Here is a 26,464-nt window from a genome sequence, read left to right on the forward strand (position 1 = left end):
CCTCAGCCTCCCAAAGTGCTGGGATTACAGGCATGAGCCTCTCTTGTGCAATCTTTACCACCACTCGATGGGATGGCAGGGCCCAGGGGAGGGTGATACAGTCACCCTCACAGTCATGCAGGTGCAGATATCATTAATGAAAGTCTGACAGACCCTGCAATTGTACAATCTGAAGATGAGTATCTCCTTAAATTTCATTCTCTAGGCACTTTATCCTAGCCTAGACTCTGTTGAAGTAGGTATGACTATTATTCTCATTTAAGGGATTGACACCTGATTGAGAACCTCCTAAATGGAATCAGACCCAAGCCAGATTTGCCTCTAAATTCTGTTTTTTTCCCCCCTTACATCACAGTGTTGCCATTGGTATAATCAGTTAGAGAGGGAGACAATAAATACCATTTTTCTAACAGTACTTGCTCCTTGCCTTCCTACCCCTTAAAAGAAGCCAAAGTCAGAGGACACATTTACTCTTTTCCCTCCTGCTACCCAAGTCTTTGGGGACTTGTAGCTCTGACACCCCTAGGTGGTGAAACCTGGCTTCATCTACTGTCTGTGGATGTCTGCAGGCAGAGTGGGCACCCAGGAGCACGTACAAAGCACGTGTGCCATGAACACGTATGTGCACACACCTTGATCCTAGCATGGCTTGTTGGACAAGCCAATGGACAGAGTCCCTGCCTGCTACCTCCAGCCGTGCCTCCCTTCTCGTCCATTCACTGCCCTGCAGACACAGTGGACACATATGCACACACACTCCCAATAGGATTCTTTTGGCAGTAATATGACCCCCAAATCTGGGGACTTCTATGTAGAATGGAGACCTTTCGCCTTTCCTCATACCTGGTTTATTAGGAACCATAAAAATAGTGCCTGACAGTTACTGTGTGTCAGTCACTGTTCTAAGCCTTCAGATGTATTACTGCATTTGATTCTCACAACATTATGGGTTAAGACTTATTTGCTCCACTTTACAGATGACGAGAATGAATCACAGAGTAAATTGCCCAGGGTTGTGTGGTTAGCAGCATTAGCAGGATTTGAACCCAAGCAGCCTGTATGCACAGTCCAGTCTCTTAACTGCTATATGCTGCTGTGTTCAAACCCTCTGCTGCCTGGCTGGATACACACACATGCACTCATGCACAGACCTGCGGGGTACCAAGGGATGGAGTGGAAGAGTTGGTTCTGGAAATCAGTTCAGGCACCAGGGGGCAGCATAGGCCTAGCTTTGGCCCCTCAGCCCAGCCCGGCTATGGGAGGGAGGAGGGGAGCAGAAACTTCCTCCCGCCGCCCCTCAGACACTACCTCTTCCACACACCGGGAGTCTCAGGTGTTGGGGAGTAAAGGCCTCTCTGGGTCCCTTGGTCTCCTCCAGCTCCTCCCCCAGCAAAAACTGCAGAACCCTCCACTAGTTATGATGATGACTCAGAAGCTGAGCAAGACTCTGTGTGTGTGTGTGTGTGTGTGTGTGTGTGTGGTGTGTGTGTGTGTGTGTGTGTGGTGTTGTGATTGCAGTGGGCTCTGAGTGCGGATATGTTTGTGAGCCTGTCTGCACGTGTGTGTGTGTAGTCTTGTGGTCAGGGAAGTTGTGCATGTGTGTGTTTGTTTCTTGGCGTGTCTCAGTGTTTACCCCAGAAAGAGATAGGAACTTGGCAGATAGGAACACAGCAGATTCGTATTCAAACTTGTCCCTTGTGAATCTGCAGTCAGCAGCTCCGGCTTTTGCTGGTTCCCCCCACAGTCTCAGGAGGGGTGCCCTGTGAGGAGAGGGCAAAGACCAGTTTCAGTCCAAGGGACTCCTGGAGTCTTCCAGAATTCTGAGCTGAGGGTTCCCCTCCCCCACTCCCTCCCGTCAGTGGTCACGAGACCGACCTCTAAGGCGTTCCCTGCCAGAAGGGAGGGGGACCTAGAAGTTGGCTGGCATCGAGCTCCCCGGCTGCTTTTCAGGGTCCTCCACTGGAGGGAGCGCAGAGTCCAGAGGGATTTACTTTTCCTGAGGCCCTGGGGAGCCCAGTCCCTCATGGGCCCAAACCCCAGCCCTTGGCAGAGTTTGAGTTTGGGAGCCAACCAGTTAGGGGTGGCATGTCTCTGTTTGATATTGGGTGACTTTCTGGAGAAAAGCTGATGCTTTTGAGGGGTCCGGAGTAAGTGGGGGTCAGCCTCTGCCGGAGCCTGGCTCCAAGGCCTGGACCCCAGTCCTGATCCCACACGTGCTCCCCCACTCGGCACAAGAGGCACATATATTCACCCCACTTTCTTCCTCTTCCTCCTCCAGCCCACTTTCTCTTCTCTGTGTCGTCAGAGCTCCAGGGAGGGACCTGGGTAGAAGGAGAAGCCGGAAACAGCGGGCTGGGGCAGCCACTGCTTACACTGAAGAGGGAGGACGGGAGAGGAGTGTGTGTGTGTGTGTATGTATGTGTGTGTTTTATTTTATTTTTCTTTTTGGTGGTGGTGGTGGAAGTGGGCAGGTGCTAGCAGGGCCAGCCTTGAACTCGCTGGACAGAGCTACAGACCTATGGGGCCTGGCAGTGCCTGCTGAGAAAGGGAGAAGACAGCAGAGGGGTTGCCTCCGAGGTGGGTGCGGGGGCCTCTTTGAGTGTGTGGGGGTGGATTCGGGGGGGGAGCTCTTGGGATCCTCCCCTGGCTGGGTGGATGGTCCCCAAGAGATGGTTTCAGCTAGTGTTGGTGGCTGGTGGCACTGGGTTTTGGCAGTTTCGAACTCCTGGAGGAATCTGGGAGGGTCCAGGCCTCAGTACTGCCCTCCCCCATGGGTCACGTTTTCACAGCCTCACCCCTGCGCCCCCAGGGCCATGGAAAGTCAGGGAAAGAAGGTGAAGGAGTGCTCCTCTGCCCTGGGTTGGGGGAAGTGGCCGCCCCTCCCTGGAAGGTTGATGCCAGAAGGCAGTGGATCCTCGTTAAACCCTATCCTGCCCTCCGCTTAAGGTTCCTGTTCAAGGGTGTGGCTGGGGGGTGAGCGAGCCCCAGATGTAGACCTCATGGTGCCCCAGAGGAGGGGGAATTTCCCCCTCAAAACTGCTCCACGCTTGGCTGCTGTAGACGCTGAGATTTCCCAGCGGTGGCGCCGAGTTAACCCTCCTCGCGCTGAACTGGCTCCACCTCCTCGCCCGCCCCCACCGCCACATCCACACATTGGGCAACTCAGAGAAGCTGTTTTAACTTTCGATCCAGTGGTACCACAGTCAGAGGACTCCGGGAGGTAGGGGTTGAGATAAGCGAGTTTAGGCCACCAAGCGGGCGGACAAGGATCCCAGACCTTGCGCTTCCCTTCTGGGTTTGGGAGGGAACACTGGCCCCGCCCCTCACGCCGTGGTTCCTCCCTCCCTTCCCCTTCAGCGGGCTGAAGGCTAAAGGAGCCCCTGTCCTGGTCAAGCCAATCGACCCAGCCTTGTTATGAGTTGGGGTGGGGAGAAATGTGTCCTGCTGATGTCTGGGGAAGAAGAGGGGTTGGATATTTCTAGCCAGGGCCATACCAGGAGGCTGGTCACTTTGCAAGGCGATGCAGAGGAAAGCGGTGCCCACCCACTCCAGAGGACCTTTCTCTCTTGGGTTAGAGAAAGGCCTATTGGAGGAACCTGAGCAGGAGGGGTAAGGATTCGCCTTGAGGAGAAAAGAGCTGGGGGAAGTGGGAACTGGAGGAAAGAGGGGCATGAAGGTCTTGGAGCAGGAAGGTCCAGAGAAGGGGCCTCTCCATTTTCCATCCCTTTGAGAGTCCTGGGAGAAGTGAGAGGCTGGACGTGGAACAGGAGGACTTGGGGTTACTGGGTTTTGGGAGACCGGGGGAGTTGTCATCCCATCTTCTCCCTCATCTCTAGGAGAGGGATATTGTGAGAAACGTGAACTGAGAGGCCCCTGGGAAACCACTGGTCTACCCAGTTCCCCCTGAACCTGGAAATGGGGATGCAACCCCCTCCTCTACTTCCCTGTCCCCTTCTCTCCTTTCTCCCTCTTTTCGTCTCTCTTCTTCGCCTTCTAGCCCTCCAGCTTCCTCTCTCTTCTAGGCTCTTTCCTCCTGGCTTACTAAACCTGCCTTTTTTTCCAGTCTCTCCCATCTTCTTCCTTAGTTCTCTCTACTTTCCTTTTCCAACTTTCCTCCTTCAAGTCTCCTCCCATCTTCCCCCACTTCTTAGGATGATCAGATTTGCCCCTGGAAGGAATCCTAACAACACAGTGCAATGGTAAATCCCCACTCAGATTCAAAGCCTGCTTTCCAAACTCACCTACTGAGTGACCTTGGGCAGGGTAGAGAACTCTTTAAGCCTCAGTTTCTTCATCTATAAAATGGGATATTATTTTTTTTTTTTTGAGACGGAGTCTCGCTCTGTTGCCCAGGCTGAAGTGCAGTGTCCGGATCTCAGCTCACTGCAAGCTCTGCCTCCTGGGTTTATGCCATTCTCCTGCCTCAGCCTCCCGAGTAGCTGGGACTACAGGTGCCCACCACCTCGCCCGGCTAGTTTTTTTGTATTTTTTAGTAGAGACGGGGTTTCACCATGTTAGCCAGGATGGTCTCGATCTCCTGACCTCGTGATCCGCCCGTCTCGGCCTCCCAAAGTGCTGGGATTACAGGCTTGAGCCACCGCGCCCGGCCAGGGTAAAATGGGATATTATATATTTTCAAAAGTGTCATGAGGCCTGAATGAGATAATGCACTGAGTGTAATGCCTCCTACGTGGTAAGTGCTTAACAAATAGTGGCTGTTATTACTCTCCCATCCTCTTCATCATCTAGCCTTGTGGTTTTCATTTTTATTTTATTTTATTTATTTACATATATATTTTTGAGACTGACTCTCGCTCTGTCGCCCAGGCTTGAGTACAGTGGTGTAATCTCTGCTCACTGCAAGCTCCGCCTCCCAGGTTCACACCGTTCTCTCACCTCAGCCTCCTGAGTAGCTGGGACTACAGGGGCCTGCCACCACGCCCTGCTAATTTTGTTTTTGTATTTTTAGTAGAGACAGGGTTTCACTGTGTTAGCCAGGATGGTCTTGATCTCCTGACCTAGTGATCCGCCCACCTCGGCCTCCCAAAGTGCTGGGATTACAGATGTGAGCCACTGCTCCCGGCCGAGCCTTGTGGTTTTCAAATTATCTCATGGAGTCCCAGAATTTTGAGAGGTTTGTCTAGGGACGCCTTTGGCGTCAGGAGATGGGGAGAGGGAAGTAGAAGCAGTCAAGTTTCAGGCTTTCTATGCTTGCTTTCAACAGGGCATCTTCAGTTTCGTACCTTTTATGTAATTGAGATTCCACAGATTAAAAGCTGACATTGCCTACTGCTTTAAAAAGTTTGGAAAGTTTTCCATTCATCTAACACTCATATTTTATAGACGAGAAAATCGAAGCCCACACAGGGAAGGCTCTTTGCCCACAGAACCAGAGTCAGGTCTAGAGCTGCAACCAAATTCTCTGCCGTCTTCAAGAGAGCTGTCTCCTTACTGCCCTGTCTCCCTTTGCCTCCCCACCCCTCTGGCTACAGCTCAGCTCTTTCCACCCCTGTATCTATCACTGAAGGAATTACCCCCATCTCAGGCATTGACCCAGGATGCCCCTGGTTTAAGGTGGTCTGGCCGTGAGTGGTGGTGGGGATGGTCCCTAGGAGGGCTATCTATAGGAGGTCCCTGGCTGCTCCAGAAGATAGGCCAAGTTTCTTGGGCACCCCTCAGAGTGGCCTTATTTTTCTCCTCCAGGCAACCTCCAAGTCCCAGATCATGTCTCTGTGGGGTCTGGTCTCCAAGATGCCCCCAGAAAAAGTGCAGCGGCTCTATGTCGACTTTCCCCAACACCTGCGGCATCTTCTGGGTGACTGGCTGGAGAGCCAACCCTGGTGAGTCCTGGCTGTTCCCTGCTGGTTCCCCAAGTCTTCCCTGACTCATCTTCCTTCTCCTTAGACTTTTTCCCCCTCAGCCATGGATTCAGAACTTGAGACCTGTTATTCCATGTGTAGTGACCTAGATTTAGCAGGGAGTCTGTGCCCCATCAAGACCAGCCTATGAATGTTGACAGATAGGGACCCCATCTCTTAGGAGGCTGAGCCAAAGAGGAGGGAGGTTTGGGCTGGGACAAAGGCACTTCTCATAACAGCTAGAAGACTGGGGAACAAGGAGCATGGGTGAAAGCTACAGAGGGCCTAGATGGAGAATAAGGAGCGAGAAAGGAACTGCTGAGCTTTTGGCTGTGGGGTAAAGGGTCAGGAGAGCTGAGGAAGCCCTGGCCTGAGGTAGCCTCATCCTGATCTTCCTGCAGGGAGTTCCTGGTCGGCTCAGAGGCCTTCTGCTGCAACATGGCTAGTGCCCTACTTTCAGACACTGTCCAGCGCCTTCAGGCCTCGGCGGGAGAGCAGGGGGAGGGGAGCACCGTCTTGCAACACATCAGTACCCTGGAGGTGGGGAAGGAGGGGAGGGAACAAGGCTGGGTGGGGCTGAGGTTGAACTGGGTTGAGCATTGGGTCCTGGAAGAAAATGGGTTGGATGCTGGAAGCAAATTTGTGTTCCTGTGGTTAGCTGCTAGCTAGCAGGCAAATTAGATTTTAAAAGCATGCAAATGCACAAAAACTTCTGGAGTCTACAGTTGTGCTGCCTTATAGTATATGTGTGAATGGGGGCCTGGGGATTGGAGGGATTGAAGGACATGGGTAAGAGCCACGCTCACTGTTTACCACTCTCATTTCTATAGAGCATATATCAGAGGGACCCCCTGAAGCTGGTGGCCACTTTCAGACAAATACTTCAAGGAGAGAAAAAAGCTGTTATGGAACAGGTATTGTGATGTTCCACTTCCCACCCCAACTCCATTCCCTGAGACTTTGGCCTGAGCCATGACAAACTACAAAGAATTTGAACCTCAGTAAAGGCTCAGTGTTCTAGGCCCAGGAATAACCAAAGGAGGTTCTTAGGGTCAGAGTGAACCCCAAGTCAAGCTCAGGGAATCTTTCTATGAGGGACTGAGGGTAAGAGGCCTGGAGAGAACACAGCAAGGGATAAGGAGCTGATTCTGCTAGGAGCAAGGTCTCACGATATTCCAAAAGGTCAGGAAGAACTGCCAAAGGGAAGAGGGGAGCAAGAAAACGCTATCTGCAGAGCAGAGAGTAGAGGCCAGGTATCGAGGGATGAGCAGAGCGTTTCACCTCTTGGCATCTGTCCTTCCTGCGTAGTTTCGCCACTTGCCAATGCCTTTCCACTGGAAGCAGGAAGAACTCAAGTTTCAGACAGCCCTGCGGAGGCTGCAGCACCGAGTAGGGGAGATCCACCTTCTCCGAGAAGCCCTGCAGAAGGGGGCTGAGGCTGGCCAAGGTGGGGGCCAGGGTGGTTCTGGGGAGTGTGTAGGAGTGGTCCCCTCTTGGATCTCAACCTTAACTGAACCTCTAATCTGTCTGCACCCTTGATTTCTGCTCCCAACCCTCAGTGTCTCTGCACAGCTTGATAGAAACTCCTGCTAATGGGACTGGGCCAAGTGAGGTGAGTAATGGGCTGAGAGGTGGAGACTGAGGTCAAAGGGCAGCTGGAGGGATGGAAGCCAGACCTCAGAGAGACACAGGCTGAAGCAGGGTAAGGGAATTCCAGAGGAGTGAGAAAAAGAGCCGTATCCCAGGAGCTGGATGCGGAGGCAGCGTGAGGCCCTGGCTCAGGCCCCTTTCTGCCCATAGGCCCTGGCCATGCTACTGCAGGAGACCACTGGAGAGCTGGAGGCAGCCAAGGCCCTAGTGCTGAAGAGGATCCAGATTTGGAAACGGCAGCAGCAGCTGGCAGGGAATGGTGCACCCTTTGAGGAGAGCCTGGCCCCACTCCAGGAGAGGTTGGGCCAGGGCTGCTGGGGAAGGGGGCATAAGCTGGGGGTGGGCAGCTGACACTGCTGGAGGCCCTACAGGTGAGAGAGAGAAGCCAGGCGGGAGGGCCTTGGAGTGGACCAAGATGCCTAAAAGCCGGTTCCAGTGGGGCTGTGCACACTGTCGTTCAGGTCGAATCCTGTACAAGTGGGCCCAGTTGAGGGGCACAAACGGGGACTCACCCAACCCAGGCTTCTCTCCATGCCCAGAAGAATAGGAGGGCTTTTCCATTTGGTTTATTGGGTGGGAACACTTTCCAATTTGCTACAAAGCTCTGTAAGGGCGGGTAGCTGTCCTGGGTGCAAGAGCCATCGGGGGAGAGGCGGCTGGGTTTCCACAGGGGTGTAGGCACTGAGAACGAACCTCCCACCCAGACCCTAGGCCAACAGATCACAGAACCCCCTTCAGCCCAGGTGCCTTGCAGCCACACCCACTACCCACCCCACTCCTCCACGCATGATAGCCTTTCTCCCTGGGTATAGTGGAAGGGGCTCTGGGCCGGAGCAAGCAGCCTTAATCCTATGCCCCCTGACCACTGTCCTGGCCCCAGGTGTGAGAGCCTGGTGGACATTTATTCCCAGCTACAGCAGGAGGTAGGGGCGGCTGGTGGGGAGCTTGAGCCCAAGACCCGGGCATCGCTGATTGGCCGGCTGGATGAAGTCCTGCGAACCCTCGTCACCAGGTATGCCCCGGGAGTCCCCAGTCTGGCCTAGAACAGACCTCAGGAAGAAAAGAAGGGGGCTAGAGCTGTGGGAAGGGCACCAGCAGGGACACCCAACTCCCCTTGTGTCCTCCTCACTCCCAGTTGTTTCCTGGTGGAGAAGCAGCCGCCCCAGGTACTGAAGACTCAGACCAAGTTCCAGGCTGGAGTTCGATTCCTGTTGGGCTTGAGGTTCCTGGGGGCCCCAGCCAAGCCTCCACTGGTCAGGGCTGACATGGTGACAGAGAAGCAGGCGAGGGAGCTGAGTGTGCCTCAGGGTCCTGGGGCTGGAGCGTAAGCTGGGATTGGACCTGGGGTTGGAGAAGGCATGTTAGGGTGATGGAGGCAGCTTGGGGGGCTGGCACTGAAAAGAGCAAGGGATGGGGAGGGAGGGCCATGGGATGTGGAGACCCTGAATGGTCAAGGCAGAGGAAAGGGAGGGACCCATTTAGGGCTGGAATGGGGTGGGGGCATCATGACTTGGCCAAGATGGGGACTCCTCCCTTAAGAACCCAAACAGAGATGTGGAGATTTAGGGCTGACGACAATGGGTAGTCTACACTCACCCATGCACTCAAGCGCGTCGCCACACCTGGCCACAGTGAGATGAGCTCGTTCACACTCTGACCTCCCCTGGCAGAGAAAGCACTGGAGAAATCATCAACAACACCGTGCCCTTGGAGAACAGCATTCCTGGGAACTGCTGCTCTGCCCTGTTCAAGAACCTGGTGAGGGGCTTCGGGGTGCAGTGGGCAGTGAGGGGGGCACCACTAGAAGACTATGGGACTTTCCTTGGAGAGGATGTTGGGAAGCCCAAGAGGAGCGGTCTCTGTCCTCATGCACTCGCCCTTGCTCTCTCTCACCCCACCCATAGCTTCTCAAGAAGATCAAGCGGTGTGAGCGGAAGGGCACTGAGTCTGTCACAGAGGAGAAGTGCGCTGTGCTCTTCTCTGCCAGCTTCACACTTGGCCCCGGCAAACTCCCCATCCAGCTCCAGGTGAACCGTGGCCCAGCCCTACCCCAATCTGGGACCCCGAGTCCTTCTCTAACGCCACACACAGGGTCCCTGGACCCTCACCTCCTGTAACTGCCCTATACCCCATGTGTCTGGGATTCATGCACACTGGGGCCCGGGTGAGTGGGGTGGAGCAAGAGCATGGAGCGCATGGGGCAGGGAATAGTAGCGGATAGCAGCAAACACTTAGGAAGCACTTCCTATAGACCAGGTCTCTCTATTAAATGATACACACGCACACGCGTGCCAGCACACACACGTTTGGTTTTCACAGTAACATTATGAGGTAGACAGTATTATTATCAGCCTCATTTTATAGATAAGGACATTGAGACACAGAGAGTTTAAGTAGTTTGTCCCAGTCACACAGCTAAGTGTTGGAGCTGGTATTTGAAACCTGGAGGTCTGGCTCCATAGCAGTGACTCATAACCACTTCTCTAGAGTGAGGCCCTGACTGAGCTTCAGAAAACTTTTAATAACATGGCATGAACTTTTTGATTATGACGTGTGAGTCCAGTAACTTCTCTGAGTGCTCAGAGCCAGCCCCCTGAGGAAACTTCTTGCTTTACTAAGAAACCCCTGTCTGGCTGGGCGTGGTGGCTCACCTCTGTAGCCCTAGCACTTTGGGAGGCCGAGGTGGGTAGATCACGAGGTCAGGAGTTCGAGACCAGCCTGGCCAATATGGTGAAACCCCGTCTCTACTAAAAATAAAAAAATTGGCCGGGCGCGGTGGCTCACGCCTGTAATCCCAGCACTTTGGGAGGCTGAGGTGGGCAGATCACGAAGTCAGGAGATCAAGACCATCCTGGCGGCCGGGCGCGGTGGCTCAAGCCTGTAATCCCAGCACTTTGGGAGGCCGAGACGGGTGGATCACGAGGTCAGGAGATCGAGACCATCCTGGTCTACACGGTGAAACCCCGTCTCTACTAAAAAATACAAAAAACTAGCCGGGCGAGGTGGCTGGTGCCTGTAGTCCCAGCTACTCGGGAGGCTGAGGCAGGAGAATGGCGTGAACCCGGGAGGCGGAGCTTGCAGTGAGCGGAGATCGCGCCACTGCACTCCAGCCTGGGCGACAGAGCTAGACTCCGTCTCAAAAAAAAAAAAAAGACCATCCTGGCTAACACGGTGAAACCCCATATCTACTAAAAATACAAAAAATTAGCTGGGCGTGGTGGCAGGCACCTGTGGTCCCAGCTACTTGGGAGGCTGAGGCAGGAGAATGGCATGAACCCAGGAGGCAGAGCTTGCAGTAAGCCGAGATCACGCCACTGCACTCCAGCCTGGGTGAGAGCGAGACTCCGTCTCAAAAAAAAAAAAAAAATAAATAAATAAATTAGCTGGGTGTGGTGGTGCAGGCCTGTAGTCCCAGCTGCTCAGGAGTTTGAGGCAGGAGAATCGCTTGAATCAGGAGGCAGAGGTTGCAGTGAGCTGAGATCACGCCTCTTCACTTCAGCCTGGGTGACAGAGCAAGACTCTGTCTCAAAAAAAAAAAAAAAAAAAAATTCTTAGCACTTTGGGAGGCCAAGGTAGGAGGATCGCTTGAACCTGCAAGTTTAAGACCAACCTGGGGCCGGGCGCGGTGGCTCAAGCCTGTAATCCCAGCACTTTGGGAGGCCGAGACGGGCGGATCACGAGGTCAGGAGATCGAGACCATCCTGGCCAACACGGTGAAACCCCGTCTCTACTAAAAAATACAAAAAAGTAGCCAGGCGACGTGGCGGGCGCCCGTAGTCCCAGCTACTTGGGAGGCTGAGGCAGGAGAATGGCGTAAACCCAGGAGGCGGGGCTTGCAGTGAGCTGAGATCCGGCCATTGCACTCCAGCCTGGGCAGCAGAGCCAGACTCCCTCTCAAAAAAAAAAAAAAAAAAAAAAAAAAAAAAAAAAAAAAGAAGGCCGGGCGCAGTGGCTCAAGCCTGTAATCCCAGCACTTTGGGAGGCCGAGACGGGTGGATCACGAGGTCAGGAGATCGAGACCATCCTGGCTAATACAGTGAAACCCCGCCTCTACTAAAAAAAAATACAAAAAACTAGCCGGGCGAGGTGGCGGGCGCCTGTAGTCCCAGCTGCTTGGGAGGCTGACGCAGGAGAATAGCGTAAACCCGGGAGGCGGAGCTTGCAGTGAGCTGAGATCTGGCCACTACACTCCAGCCTGGGCGACAGAGCGAGACTCCATCTCAAAAAAAAAAAAAAAAAAAAAAGACCAGCCTGGGCTACACAGGGAGATCCAATCTCTACCAAAAATAAAAACTTAGCTGGATTAGGTGGTCCATACCTGTAGGTCCAGCTATTCAGGAGGCTGAGGTGGAAGGATCACTTGAGCCCTGGAGGCTGAGGCTGCGGTGAGCTGAGATTGTGCTACTGCAGTCCGGCCTGGGCAACAGAGTGAGATACTATCTTAAAAAAAAAAAAAAAAAAAAAAAAAAAAGGCCGGGCGCGGTGGCTCAAGCCTGTAATCCCAGCACTTTGGGAGGCCGAGACGGGCGGATCACGAGGTCAGGAGATCGAGACCATCCTGGCTAACATGGCGAAACCCCGTGTCTACTAAAAACTACAAAAAACTAGCCAGGCGAGGTGGCGGCGCCTGTAGTCCCAGCTACTCCGGAGGCTGAGGCAGGAGAATGGCGTGAACCCGGGAGGCAGAGCTTGCAGTGAGCTGAGATCCAGCCACAGCACTCCAGCCTGGGTGACAGAGCAAGACTCCGTCTCAAAAAAAAAAAAAAAAAAGGAAAGAAAGAAAAGAAACCCCTGTCCTCACCCTCTTCAGGCCCTGTCTCTGCCCCTGGTTGTCATCGTCCATGGCAACCAAGACAACAATGCCAAAGCCACCATCCTGTGGGACAATGCCTTCTCTGAGATGGTGAGGAAATTCCTGGAGTTGGAGGGAATAGGGGCAGGGTGGGTTCTAATATGGGCAGTGGTGCAGGCCTGTTGACGGGGTGGCAGGCATGTTTAAATGGGTGTGACCTTAACACCTTCTCATGGGCCTACTTTCGTACTTCTGACCTCTTTTCACCCCAGTCTTAACAACTATCAGGCCACAGCACTGTAACCTAGAAAAAGCAGCATGTTCGTGAGTGATATCAGGTGCTGTGGATGGGCAGGCCACAGGCAGGTGGGATGGATGAAGGCCGGCCTGAGGAAGAATAAGACGGTAGCCTCTGATGCTCTCTTCTTCCCCCTTCTCAGGACCGCGTGCCCTTTGTGGTGGCTGAGCGGGTGCCCTGGGAGAAGATGTGTGAAACTCTGAACTTGAAGTTCATGGCTGAGGTGGGGACCAACCGGGGGCTGCTCCCAGAGCACTTCCTCTTCCTGGCCCAGAAGATCTTCAATGACAACAGCCTCAGCATGGAGGCCTTCCAGCACCGTTCTGTGTCCTGGTCACAGTTCAACAAGGTCATTCTCCTGCCCTTTGGACCTCCCACCACTAAGCTTTTCATGCCTCGGGCACTCAGGGCCTGCTCAGCCTCCATGCAGGGACCTTCCACTGGAGTCTCCACAGTGCCCTCTCAGGTCCTTTAGGAAGGCCTGTCATGGACCAGGGAGGAAAAACCCCAGGTCTGGGGGTTGGCTCCAGAGATGCATTCTCTGACATCCCTGTGGTTTTGGTCTGGGGGTCATCTGTCCTTCCTCTTTACCAGGGACTTGCATGACTCACCCAGGTTGTGTGTAAACAGAGCTCTGATTCAAAGTGACTTTGACCCATTGGAAAAATTGTTCCTGGCTGGGCATAGTGGCTCATGCCTATAATCTCAGTCTTTGAGATGCCGGGGTGGGTGGATCACCTGAGGCCAGGAGTTCGAGACCATCCTGGCCAACATGGTGAAACTCCATCTCTACTAAAAATACAAAAATTAGCCAGTTGTGGTGGCACATGCCTGTAATCCCAGCTACGTGGGAGGCTGAGGCAGGAGAATCACTTGAACCTGGGAGGCGGAGGTTGCAGTGAGCTGAGATCACACCGCTGCACTCAAGCCTGGGTGACAGAGCAAGACCGTTTCAAAAAAAAAAAAAAAAAAAAAAGAGGGGGGCCAGGCATGGTGATTCATGCCTGTAATCCCAGCACTTTGGGAGGCCGAGACAGGTGGATCACCTGAGGTCAGGAGTTCGAGACCAGCCTGGCCAACATGGCAAAACCCCGTCTCTACTAAAAACACAAAAAATTAGCCAGGCATGGTTGTTTCTGTCTGTAATCCAGCTATTCGGGAGGCTGAGGCAGGAGATGAACCCAGGAGGTGGAGACTGCACCATTGCACCCCAGCCTGGACAAGACTCCATATCAAAAAACAAACAAACAAACAAACAAACAAAAAAGGCCCAGGCTGGCTCACACCTGTAATCCCAGCACTTTGGGAGGCTGAGGAGGGCGGATCACAAGGTCAAGAGATCAAGACCATCCTGGCCAACATGGTGAAACCCTGTCTCTACTAAAAATACAGAAATTACCTGGGCATGGTGGTGCATGCCTGTAGTCCCAGCTACTTGGGAGGCTGAGGCAGGAGAATCACTTGAACCTGAGAGGCAGAGGTTGCAGTGAGCCAAGATTGTGCCACTGCACTCCAGCCTGCTGACAGAATGAGATTCTGTCTAAACTGAACAAAATCCCAGAGGGACATGTGCAGTAATACCAGCTACCACGTGTTGACAGCTTATTATATGCCAGGCACTGTGCTTAACACCTTATGTATGTTATCTCACTTAAGCCTCCGGACATCCCTTTGAGGTAGATACTATTATTATCCCCATTTTACAGATGAGGCATCTGATGCTCAGAGGGTTATGTAGTTTGTTCAAGGTCCCAAAGCAGGTGAGTGCCATAGCTAGGACAGAACCACACATTTCTGACTATTGCTGTTTGATTTTATGTTATATTACGTTATTTTATTTTTTGGTCTCCCTTCCCCTTCCCCTTCCTCTTTCTTTTCTTTCTTTCTTAGTGTGAGACAGAATTTTTAAAAAGAAGAAAGAAAGGCTCATGTGACCAGAGAGTGTGTTAGCAAAAGGGAGCAAGACAGTCACACCCAGCAGGTTACCTTCCTTTGGGTTTCACCTCTGCCACACCTCCTCAGGGAGAGGGTGTAGCACAGTAGTTAACAGGGGCTCCAGCGCCAGAATGCCTGGGTTTAAATCCTAGCTCTGCCTCTTACCAGCTGTGTAGACCTGGGCAAGTCATTCGACGTTTTTGGACTTCCATTTCTTCATCTGTAAAATGGAATTATTATAGTCCCTACCTCCATAGCCTTATAAAGAGCGAACAAATATATGGAAAGGCTTGAAATAGTGGCTGGCACATGTAAGCATGAGGATTGGTTGTTGTCATTGATGGAGTCTCAGGTTCGGTCCGATCCCTCAGCCCTGTGATTCTGTCATGAGGGCACTCACAGCTCAGTGCCTGCCCTAAACAGGCTCCAGCTCTGGCCCTCCCTTGGCTCACACCATTTCCCTTCTCCCGCTAGGAGATCCTGCTGGGCCGTGGCTTCACCTTTTGGCAGTGGTTTGATGGTGTCCTGGACCTCACCAAACGCTGTCTCCGGAGCTACTGGTCTGACCGGTGAGTCCCTGCCCTGGGTGGTCTGAGCAGCCATACCCCAGTCACCTCCATACTCACTGCCCAGGCCCCATCCTCTCTTTCATCCCGGCCAGGCTGATTATTGGCTTCATCAGCAAACAGTACGTTACTAGCCTTCTTCTCAACGAGCCCGATGGAACGTTTCTCCTCCGCTTCAGCGACTCAGAGATTGGGGGCATCACCATTGCTCACGTCATCCGGGGCCAGGATGGTGAGGCCACCCCAGCCAGTCCTCTGTCTCTGTGCCTGTGCCCTCTGGGGTTTCTTCTGGGAATGAAACGTCCTGACCTTCCTGATGCTGATCCTGATCTTTAGGAAGTTCTTCTCTTCTTCCTTCTGTGGTCTAAATGTTCACCTTCTCACTGTGACCTCTGTGGGAATGGAGACTAGTGGATCTCGCTCCCTCAGGAGCCCCACCCTAGGTCCTCTCTCCCTTGCCTTGGTGGAGTGAGAACAGGTCTTGTGGTGAGGGTTGGGGAAGGGGAAGAAAGTCTGAACAGGGGGATCTCAGGGTCTCATTCCTACCACAGGCTCTCCACAGATAGAGAACATCCAGCCATTCTCTGCCAAAGACCTGTCCATTCGTTCACTGGGGGACCGAATCCGGGATCTTGCTCAGCTCAAAAACCTCTATCCCAAGAAGCCCAAGGATGAGGCTTTCCGGAGCCACTACAAGCGTGAGCTGGAACTGGCAGTTCTGATTCCTTCCTGTCACCCACTTCCTCCCTGCTCCCCGCTGCCCTCATCTCCCTGCCTGCCTGTGTCATCCTGATGTCACTCCCTATCACATAGCTGCACTTCTCTTACTTCCCCATCATCCATGCCCACCTTTTCCACCTCCCTTCCTCCCTAACTCCAGAGCACTCCATGGCTCTCTTTTCCTTCTCACAACAGCTGAACAGATGGGTAAGGATGGCAGGGGTTATGTCCCAGCTACCATCAAGATGACCGTGGAAAGGTGAGTGTGGTGGTGTGGACAGTGGGTAGGTTAGGGGTCTAGTGCTTATCTGCAGGAAGGAGAGGTGGCATCAACTCTTGGTCAGTCATATGTACCTCCTTCCCTCCTCCAGGGACCAGCCATTTCCTACCCCAGAGCTCCAGATGCCTACCATGGTGCCTTCTTATGACCTTGGAATGGCCCCTGATTCCTCCATGAGCATGCAGCTTGGCCCAGATATGGTGTAAGGAGCTGGAAAGACAGGAATGGGAGTGGTCTGTGCAGATGGGCTTTTAGCATGGGCAGCTGGGAGAGCTGGCACTGGGGGCTGAACAGGGAATTTTCCTTTCCATGAAAGGGACACCCGTTCAAAAGCAGGGTGTGGTGGTGTCCAGGAGAAGGGCTGGCATCAGGGGGTCTGTTTTCTTTCCCCAGGCCCCAGGTGTACCCACCACACTCTCATTCCATCCCCCCGTATCAAGGCCTCTCCCCAGAAGAATCAGTCAACGTGTTGTCAGCCTTCCAGGAGTAAGTGAAAAACCTCATGGGGATACCATCCCACTCTAAGGGGGTGGGCGTTTGAATTGTCAGAAGAGGCTCTTCTGTGAGAAAGGAGCACCAAATGCTAACAACCTTTCTTCTCTTCTGTCCACTCTAATGAGGAGATAGTAGTTAAGATCCAGACTGCCTAGGTTTGAATTTTAGCTCCACCACTTACTGGTTTGGGGCAAATTACTTAGCCTTTGGTGCCTTATCTGCCCAATGGGGGATAATAATGCTAATAATAATAACCTACCTCACTGCATTATTGTGGAGATTAAATGAGTTCATAACACTTGTAAAGCTGAGCATAGTGCCTGGCTCATAGCAAAAGCTGTGTAAGTCCAGTCGTGGATCACTTAATGAAGGAGCATTTTCTGTCCTTAGGCAGTTTCATAGTTATGCGAATATCATAGAGTGTAATTACACAAACCTAGATGGTATAGGCCCCTATACACTGAGGCTGTATTGTGTAGCCTGTTGATCCTAGCTTTAAACCTGAGCAGCATGATACCGTTCTGAACAGTATAAGGAAATAGTTACATAATGGTAAATATTTGTGTGATACGAATTTTCAGCTTATACTTTTCTTTTCTTTTTTTTTTTTTTTTTTGAGACAAGGTTTCACTCACTGGAGTGCAGTGGTGCGATCTTAGCTCCCTGCAACCTCTACCTCCTGGGCTCAAACAATCCTCATGCTGTTGTGCACCACGATACTCGGCTAATTCTTTTTTAAGGTTTTTCTGCAGACAAGGTCTCACTTACTGCCCAAGCTGGGTCTCAAACTCCTGGGCTCAAGTGATCCTCCCACCTCGGCCTCCCAAAGTGTTAGGATTACAGGCTTGAGTCACTCTGCCTGGCCTTGATTATAATCATATGGGACCACTGTGGTCTGTAGCTGACAGAAATGTCGTTATGTGGTGCATGACTGTTTCTGTCCTGCCCCTGAGAGCCACTGTCACTTCTCTGCTGTGTTGATTTTTGTTTACTCATCTGTTTTGGCCTTGAAATGGCCTAGACATTTTTCTTCCCCAAGTATAACACTCAGGTGCTTATTAACTCTTAGTCAAGGCACAACATCTCCCCTCCCAGAAGGTGAAGCGGGAGTGAGGACTTGGGGACTTAAGAACTATCCAAGTTCAGAGTCTAAAGAAACATTAGACATTGGCTCATCCACCCCCGTAACACACACATTTTACAGAAGACTGAGCTCAGAACATAGAAATAGCTTGCCCAAGGCCACTACTAAGTCAGGATAAGGAGCTGGAGCTTGTTTCCTCACTCAGTGGTCCTGCCTTTGCACCACTTTGCCTTTGCCTAGCCTGCCTTCCTCTAACTATGCTCTCCCTAATTCCAGGCCTCACCTGCAGATGCCCCCCAGCCTGGGCCAGATGAGCCTGTCCTTTGACCAGCCTCACCCCCAGTGAGTGACAAGGCCCCTCCTGACCCCATGTGCCTCTTCTTTCCTGGCCTTGCCCCGCCCTCATTTCCGTTGCTGGTTCCTGGCAGGGGCCTGCTGCCGTGCCAGCCTCAGGAGCATGCTGTGTCCAGCCCTGACCCCTTGCTCTGCTCAGATGTGACCATGGTGGAAGACAGCTGCCTGAGCCAGTCAGTGAGAGCGTTTTCTCAGGGCACTTGGTGAGTGGCAGCTTAGTAGTGGAGGCTGGGTGGCATCTAGGGGAGTGGGCACCATGCCTACTCCCCTGCTTCTCCCATCTCCTTGTAGGATTGGTGAAGACATATTCCCTCCTCTGCTGCCTCCCACTGAACAGGACCTTACTAAGCTTCTCCTGGAGGGGCAAGGGGAATCGGGGGGTGGGTCTTTGGGGGCCCAGCCCCTCCTGCAACCCTCCCATTATGGGCAATCTGGGATCTCAATGTCCCACATGGACCTAAGGGCCAACCCCAGTTGGTGATCCCAGCTGGAGGGAGAACCCAGAGAGACAGCTCTTCTACTACCCCCACAGACCTGCTCTGGACACTTACTCATGCCCTGCCAAGCAGCAGATGGGGAGGGTGCCCTCCTATCCCCACCTACTTCTCGGTCAGGAGGAAAAGACAACCAGGAGAATGCATGGTGGGTGGAGCCAATCCACTCCTTCCTTTCTATCATTCCCCTGCCCACCTCCTTCCGGCACTGACTGGAAGGGAAGTTCAGGCTCTGAGACACGCCCCAACATGCCTGCACCTGCAGCGCGCACACGCACGCACACACACATATAGAGCTCTCTGAGGATGATGGGGCTGAACAGGAGGTGGGCTGGGTAGGAGCACAGGTTAGGGCATGGAAGGCTTCTCCGCCCACTCTGACCCAGGGCCTAGGATGGTTAGGCAGGAACATACAGACACATTTACATTAGAAGCCAGGGATAGAGGATATTGGGTCTCAGCCCTGGGGGAATGGGAAGCAGCTCAAGGGACCCTGGATGGAGCACAGGAGGGGTCTGGACATGTGGTTACCAATACAAGTTTTGCCCTGATTAAAAAATCTCCCAAAGCCCCAAATTCCTGTTAGCAAGGTGGAGGCTTCTGATATGTGTATGAGACTATGCAAAAGTACAAGGGCCAAGTTTCTTCATGTATAGCTGTGTGAACGTGTATGTACCTAAGATATGTTAATGTATAGCTGGCATGTTAGTTGCATGACCACATAGAACATGTGTCTGCTTTTGCCTGTGTGACAACACAAATTTGGGAGTGTGAGACATTGCACAGAAGACAGCAGCAAGTGTGCTGGCCTCTCTGACATATGCTAACCCAAAAATACTCTGAATTTGGAGTCTGACTGTGCCCAAGTGGGTCCAAGTGGCTGTGACATCTACATATGGCTCTATACCTCCAATGCTGCCTGGGAGCCAGGGTGAGAGTCTGGGTCCAGGCCTGGCCTTGTGGCCCTCCAGTGTATGAAGGGGCTCTGCCTGCTGTATCTTTTCTGTTGCCCTATCCACTGCCAGCTTCCCTTCACTCCCCCATCCCATGCTACCCTTTCTCCCTCTGGAGGCAGGGGTCATAGATCCTAAGCCATAAAATAAATTTTATTCCAAAATAACAAAATAAATAATCTACTGTACACAATCTGAAAAGAAAGACGCTCTAACTGCTCAGATAGGTGCTGCGGTCCAGCCCCCAGCTGGAGGAGACCCTGAGTCCAACCCAGGCCTCCCAAGGGGGCCAGTGAAGGGATCCCACACCCACCGCCCCCATGTAGGGCAGGAGGGAGGAAATTGCAAAGGACTTGGGGGTAGATGGGAATGGGAGGGCAAACTGCAGCACTTGTTAAATTAAAGAAACAAACCAGAAGCACAAAAACGGGGAAGGAGAGGGAAGAAGGAGCAGGTCCAGTGTTCCCAGGCCCCCAATTCTGGGGGCAAATGTTGCCACTTTTAGCTGCTGGACCTTCCCAGGGAAGTCCCCCTTTCCCCCTTGTCCAAACTGAGTCCAACTGCTCACACCACTGGTGCAAACCTAAAGAGAATGGGAGTGTGTTGTGTGAGGGAGGGGAGAACCCCAGATGCCCTGGAGGCAGAGTCCTTGCCCCCTCGCTCTGGGCAGGGGGGAGGGCACCACGCACCCTCCTTGTGTCCTCTCTCCAGGCCCCTGCTTGTTATTGCTTGAAGCCCCACAGTCTTATGCCCATGGAGCAGGTGGGGAGGCAGGAGAAGGGCAGAGGAAGGATCCAGGGTTGTGATTATATTCTGGGGATGGAGAACATGGGGGTCTGTGTGAGCCAGAAGTCTGAGGTCCTGGGTCTGAAGACACCAGTCCACCCCTCACTGCCGGCTGGCCTCAGCCTCCACTTTCACGCTGCTCCTGCGACCCTCCACCAGTGCGGGATGGGGTCCTGGGGCAGGACATCTGTCCAGCAGCCCTTCCTCGAACTCTGCAGGGAAAAGGGGGCGGTTAGGAAACTGAAGGGTGACTGGCTGCAGACAGAAGTGGTTGGGAACAGAAGCAGGGGCAAAGAAAGTTGTGAAGATGGGCTCCGTTTATTGAATTACTGCTTCCTGCCCACTGCATGTGTATGGGGGGTTCCATTCCTGTGTGTGTGAGCCCCCTCCCCTCTCTGGCTATGTGTAGCTCTGTCTCTGTCTGTCTCTCTCTTTCTCTGTCTCTCCCGCCTCCTCCGTTGTGCTGGAATTTCTGGTTCTGTCAGGAGCTGCGGGGGTGGTTTGGCTCTGACCTCTCCCCTCCCCCCCTTCCCAAGCTTTGCCACCCCCACTCATCCCTGGCCCCCTCCCAGGCCCCTCCCAGGTCACCCTACCATGGCCCCCCAAGTGTGTTGGTAGCCAAATCAGGGGGAGCACAGGAAGCCAGCCTCCGAGCTCCTCCCTCAAGAAGAGCCCCCCTTCCAGTCCCCGCCCCCACTTCCCACCCACGCACAGTTTAAAAATACCAAGCCAGGGTTGGTGGCTTTGTCTGCTGCGTCACTCTCAGCCCAGCGGCTGCCCAGCCCTCTGCCTGCCCACTCCCTCTTCCCCCTTCCACACACAAAGCATCACTGCTTTGGGCTCCTCTGCTTCCAAGCTGGGCATCCCCATCCCCATCCCCGCAACTCCTAGCCTGCTCCCCACTCCTGGGTTGGTGGAAGTGCCATCTGAGCTTCCCTTATTGATGCTTCTCCTTCCTGCGCTTTCATCCTCTTTTCTCTGTTCCCCGTTCCCCAGTTCCCCTTTCACAGATCTACACTAGGACCAGACTTTCCATGGTGGGAGCAGCCCGGCAGGGTCTGCCTCACCGCACCCCAAGGCCTGGCTGGCTGGAGCCCAGCCCTCCTACTGCCCTCTGACGACTATATCCCTCTTCCTCCCACCTGGCCCCAGGACACCAGAATTGCTGTGTGGGGCCTGGGTGGCCGGGGTGCTTGGGGACAGCACTGCTGGCTGCCTCACCTGCGAGAGGTGGCTTCGCAGGCACACAGGGGCTGAGGCGGCCCACGCGGTCGTGTGAGACGAGGCGGGCGAGCCGCAGCCCCTCGTCCATCAGTGTCTGCTGCAGGATGTGGCGGCTCCATAGCCCATGGGCTGGCAATGCCAGAGGCAGGTCAGCAGGGGGCGGCGTCAGCCTTGGACATGACCCCACAGCTGTGGGCATGGGCACTGGTCAGGTAAGGGGCTGCAGCCAATGGAACCCCCACCCTCAACCACACAGCCAGCCCACAGGCCCTTCTGCCCCCCTCCAGCCAGGCTTCCCAACCCTGTTCCAGGCACTGCCTCCTGGCTCACTCCTCCCCCGAACCCCTCCCCTACTCCCCCACCCTCAATGAAGAGAAAAGTATTCTGAGGCACACTCACCCTGCAAATGTCCATCCAGACTCTCCCCAGACAGGCTGGCGCTGTCTTCCTCCAGGCTGGGGCGGTATGGGGGTGCATAGGACTCAGGGCCTGGGGGAGGCTGCTGGATTTCAGGGTGACTCTGTTCTCCAACCTGTGGATGCCCAAAATGGGGAAATGAAGACCTGGCAAGGGAGGGGATCGGGGAAGGCTGCCCAATGCCCCTACATGCACCCGGGAAAACATACCTCTTGTTTCAGCTTCTTCAGTGGAGGGCCTCCCAGTTCTTCAGGGTGGAGCCTGAAAAGATGGATAAGAATAAAGTGGGTGAGGCTGATGAGGGCCACGTGACAGGCAGAGCACAGAACCCGGCCAGAGACACGTGTTATTTAAAACCTTTGTCAAGAAGCTGGCTGAGAACGAGTCTCTAGCTCAGGCACTATTGTTGTAGGGGGTTGGGGGGACCCGACATGGATGGGAGGAGAGACCAGACCTGAGACAAGCTGACTTGACCAAAAGCAGGACATCCAGGTGGGCGGGAAGCAGGCCTAGAGCTGCCTGAGCTGAAGGTTAGGACATGATCTAACTCCATAGCAGGATTCCAGTCCAGGAAGGATCTGGGGAAGGGGTCTCACCTGGAGCCCTTCAAGGAGGACAAGTAGGTGCTCTCTCGGGCTACTTGGCGGGACAAAGAGAAGAGCTCCACTCTCCGCAATAAGAGTGTGTTGTCCCTCATGCAGAACTGGGCAGCAGCCTCATTGATGGTGAGCTGTGGAGAGAGGGCAACCAGAAGAGTCAGAATTTGAACTCCCCCACTGCCTCACCAGACCTCCTCACACCCCTTCACCATCAGACAAATGAGGCCCATCCATCAGATGCTTGCTTTGGTTTTGACACTACATGGGAGCTTTCGGAGGAAGAAAGACAGAGGTCAGCACCCACAGCTTCCTAGGAATGCCCAGGGCCTCTTCCACTCCTGTGGGGTCCTGAGTGACAAGGAGCTGAACAGCTTGGTGCTGCCTGTATCTCTGCTTCCCCCTCAGCTGAGGATGGAAGCACTGCGGCCGCTGGGGTGGGGGCCTGTCAGTGAGGGGATCAGGGCCTGGGGTCCTGGTCAAGGGGTAATGAAACAAGAGTTGGAGACCGTAGAAACTTGCAGAGGTAAGCGGCTGGAGGCCCGGGAGTTAAGGTCAATCCTAGGAGGCCTGGGGGTTCTCACCTCGTGCAGGCTGAGCTGCTTGCCCTCCCGCCGCTTAGAGTCGAAACGGCCATAGATGATGCTGTATTTGCGGATCTCCTCTTCCTTCTGGCTGTCATTATCATCCATCTCAAAGATGTGCCCAACACTCCGTGCCAGCTTCTTATTCAGCTTTAGCAGGGATGTGACCTCTCCAGCATCCCCCCTTGGGAAGCTCCGGAAGATCCTCTCCACACTTTCCACCACCATGCGTACCATCTCTGGCTCCAGTCGGTCTGGTCCACCCCCAGTCCCACCTGCTGCCAGCCCCCCAGCCCCAGTCCCCTCAGGGACTCCTCCCCCTGCAGGGGGTGAGAAGGGGGGCGAGCCAGCCTCCTCTTCTCCTCCTGCCCCAACGTCCGACTCTGGAGTGCTCCGGCCTGGCCAGATCCGGGGGTCCCCTGCCCCAGGTCCCCCAGGCAGTGGTGATAGCTTCTCTCCAAGTTCAAGGGGGCTCTTGGGGCTAAAACTGCGGGCACTGCCTGCCTTTTCCCCTGGGCTGCCATGCCCATTGCTCATGCTCCCTTTCCGGGTACCCGCAGTCTCAGAGATCTTGAAGAGCGGGATGCTGGAGACGGGAACAGCAGGCACTGGTTGACTGAAGAGCCCTGGATTGGTGGCCCACTCTCTCAGTGCCTTCTGCAGGCGCCGGACATGGAGGGGCTTGGTGGCCATGCCCACAAGTGCCATGATCTCCAAAAACTCCTCCTCACCCGCCTCACACAGCTGCTGCACGTCGTCCCCTCCCTGCTGGATGAAGGTCTCATAGTAGGAAAGCAGGTTGGCGCGCTGCAGGACCCGGTACAGCTGCAGCTCCCCCAGCGTCCGAGGCAGTGCCATGGCTCGGGCACTGGGCCTGAGGAGGAGGGGCACAAGAGAGAGGCAGTCGGTGCAAGTCCCCCTACTGGGTACCAACCCACAATAACAATTGTTCCCTCTTTCCTGCCTGCTTTTCTTCCCCTCTCTCATTTGGATGCTGTCCTGCGCAGTGCCCAGGTCTGAGTACAGACTCTGAGAATCAGGCACTGCTCAGAGGCATGGACAAGCCAGTGCTGCCCTAGACTGGCCCGAAGCCCCAAAAATCAGTGCCCTGTGTCTGCAGGAGTCGAAGCCTCTTAAACCTTATCTTCAGCTTTTATCTTATTGGTCTGTGGTAAGAACTTGAGCGCTGAGGCTAACCAGCACCGACCTCGGATGGCTGGAACTCCCTCTCCCACAAAACAATCCTCACCTTCCACTCTAAACACTCAGCAGTCTCAACACTAAAGTGAAGTCGCCTAAAGTGAATGTAGAACCCCTGTCTCCCCCACAGTGGACACTGCTGGCCAGCTTCATTCCCTGTGAAGGAGCCACAGCCTCAGGTGGCTAGGAGGGAGGGTGTGGCACCTTCCCTGGCTTTCCCACTCAGTGAGCCAGGTGGTGCCTTGCTCTTCTCCGCTCAGCTTTTCCGAGAGATTAAGCATTTTTTTTTTTTTTTTTAGACGGAGTCTCGCTCTGTTGCCCAGGTTGGAGTGCAGTGGCGCTATCACTGCAACCGCCGCCTCCCGGGTTCAAGCGATTCTCCTGCCTCAGCCTCCTGAGTAGCTGAGATTACAGGCGCCCGCCACCACGCCCAGCTAATTTTTGTATTTTTAGTAGAGACGGGATTTCACCATGTTGGTCAGGCTGGTCTCGAATTCCTGACCTCGTGATCCAACCGCCTTGGCCTCCCAAAGTGCTGGGATTACAGGCATGAGCCACCGCGCCCGGCCTGGTTAAGAATGGCCTGGTTAAGCATTCTTAACGCATGCTTCCTCTCTCCCCCCAAGACCTCTCCACCCTTCCAGGCTGCCCAGTGCTCCTCAGTGGCCCCTCTCCTAGCAGTGACACTCCCCACTTCCTCGGTTGGCCTTTTCCTTCAGCTCAGGGGCTGCGGCAGGGGGAGGGGCGCAATTGTTCTGCTCCGGGGCCGTTCCGCCCACACACACTCCCACAGTGGTAGCGTCTGTGGGCGAAAACCGCCCAGGGGCTCCCGCCTACTCTCCTCTCCCTTATTTTCCACCCGCATCTTCAAGTGGAGTAGGGGAGAGGCTCAAGGCCTCTTGCTGAAGGGGCTGCACACTGAAACTCCCCTCCCCACTCTGTGAATAAAGGGACAGATATAGGAAGGAACTGCCTAAGGCCTCCCTGTCTCCCTCGTCAACCCCCTTCCCCCCGCTGATGCTCCTTTAACTCAAAGGCACCGCCTTCTCCTGGACCCCGGGGGCCCGCGCGCTCCTTGCCAACGAGGGACTGAGGCAACTGAGCGTCCCCCCACCTTCCGCACTGACGCCAGCTCGAGCTCCAGGGCATCCCCTGGTGCTAGGAGGCTCCCACGTTCTTTGCAGGGGGCACTTAGGCCAGATGGAGCCCACAGAGTAAACCAGGAATGGAGATTTAGGTACTACTCTTTCATATCCAGCTTCATCAGATGTTTGCCTGCTCCCAGGGCCCCCTAATTCGAAGACGCACCCCTTTTTCCATCAGTCTCCACCCCCCACCCCCGTACCGCTTCCCCACGTCCTCCCCTCGACCTCCGCCCTCTGGACCCCATTCCTAAGTCCAGCTCCACCCATCTCCACTCCCCGCTGCCTCCCTTTGCCCACTCACTAACTTGAGTCTGGGCTGCAGGGTCCGGCGGGCGCTGTCCCCTCCGCCCGGCGGCTGCTCGGCTGTGGGGGAAGGCGCTCTGTGCATGGACGGCCGGAGACCACCGGGGCTGCTCTTCTCGGTGCTCAGCGCTCGGCGCCTGCTGCGTGCTGCACTCTTCCCGCACACGATGCCGTGTCCACCGCTGTCCAGGCTCTGTCCCTCCCTCCACGTCTTCTCTCTCCGAGCCTCCGCGCCTCTGTCTGTGTCTCTGCCCCCCCACCCTCCCCGGCTGCGCTCGCCGCCTCTCCGCGCCTCCACCCCCGCAGGACGCACGGGGAGCGAGGCCCGGCGCTGCGCTGGCTGCCGGGCTGGCGGGCGGAGGGCGTGGGCAGAGCCGGGGGCGGGGGTGGGGGCGGGGACCGGGGGGCGGGCACCAGGGCCTCTCGGCCGCGGAGACGCGGCGGCTTAGAGACTGGGAGAGGCGGAGACTGGGGGGAGGGGGTGTGGAGCAGGAGGCGGGGGCGGGAATTCAGAGCCGAGGTGCCGAATTGGGGACCGAGGTGACCGAGGCCCGGCTGTGGAGGGCGGGCTTGGGGACCCAGCGGGCGGGGCGAGGTCGCTCTGTGCCGCCCACGCCGGATGCACAGCCGGCCCTCTTGGCGCCCACGTACCCACGTGAGCGCCCCGCCGGCGACATTCCTAGTCTCCCTCACTCCTCCGAGTTGAGAGGAGTTTCACAACCACGCACAA

At 54.8% G+C, this 26,464-nt stretch overlaps 2 protein-coding genes across 7 annotated transcripts; one reads left to right on the forward strand and one right to left on the reverse strand.

Annotated features, from left to right (window-relative positions):
• Positions 1-2,264: 2,264 nt before the first annotated feature.
• Positions 2,265-19,672, forward strand: STAT6 (signal transducer and activator of transcription 6). 5 transcript variants are annotated; one of them, XM_033221599.1, is made up of 22 exons: positions 2,265-2,415; positions 5,704-5,840; positions 6,260-6,398; positions 6,689-6,772; positions 7,167-7,305; positions 7,418-7,470; positions 7,659-7,807; positions 8,389-8,520; positions 8,644-8,832; positions 9,179-9,266; positions 9,413-9,535; positions 12,319-12,411; positions 12,741-12,947; positions 15,008-15,102; positions 15,195-15,331; positions 15,651-15,797; positions 16,015-16,078; positions 16,191-16,301; positions 16,493-16,585; positions 17,955-18,020; positions 18,107-18,235; positions 18,324-19,672. In XM_033221599.1, the coding sequence occupies exons 2-22, from the start codon at positions 5,725-5,727 to the stop codon at positions 18,511-18,513; spliced, it is 2,544 nt and encodes an 847-aa protein (XP_033077490.1). In that variant the 5' UTR covers positions 2,265-2,415; positions 5,704-5,724; the 3' UTR covers positions 18,514-19,672. The 5 variants fall into 5 exon arrangements, with proteins under 5 accessions (XP_033077490.1, XP_033077491.1, XP_033077489.1 ...); XM_033221600.1 differs by having other exon boundaries at positions 2,273-2,409; XM_033221598.1 differs by having other exon boundaries at positions 2,289-2,577.
• On the reverse strand, positions 19,612-26,190 carry NAB2 (NGFI-A binding protein 2). Of its 2 annotated transcripts, XM_033221603.1 has the most exons (7): positions 25,737-26,190; positions 23,087-23,960; positions 22,503-22,636; positions 22,116-22,167; positions 21,889-22,021; positions 21,487-21,678; positions 19,612-20,477 (listed from the first exon to the last, which is right to left on the reverse strand). In XM_033221603.1, exons 1-7 carry the CDS (start codon positions 25,817-25,819, stop codon positions 20,368-20,370), a joined length of 1,578 nt encoding a protein of 525 aa, XP_033077494.1. In that variant the 5' UTR covers positions 25,820-26,190; the 3' UTR covers positions 19,612-20,367. The 2 variants fall into 2 exon arrangements, with proteins under 2 accessions (XP_033077494.1, XP_033077495.1); XM_033221604.1 differs by lacking the exon at positions 21,487-21,678 and having other exon boundaries at positions 19,613-20,477.
• Between the last annotated feature and the right edge of the window lie 274 nt (positions 26,191-26,464).

This window comes from Trachypithecus francoisi, unplaced genomic scaffold, assembly GCF_009764315.1.
Source record: "Trachypithecus francoisi isolate TF-2019V2 unplaced genomic scaffold, Tfra_2.0 Lachesis_group11, whole genome shotgun sequence".
NCBI classification, from domain to species: Eukaryota; Metazoa; Chordata; class Mammalia; order Primates; family Cercopithecidae; genus Trachypithecus; species Trachypithecus francoisi.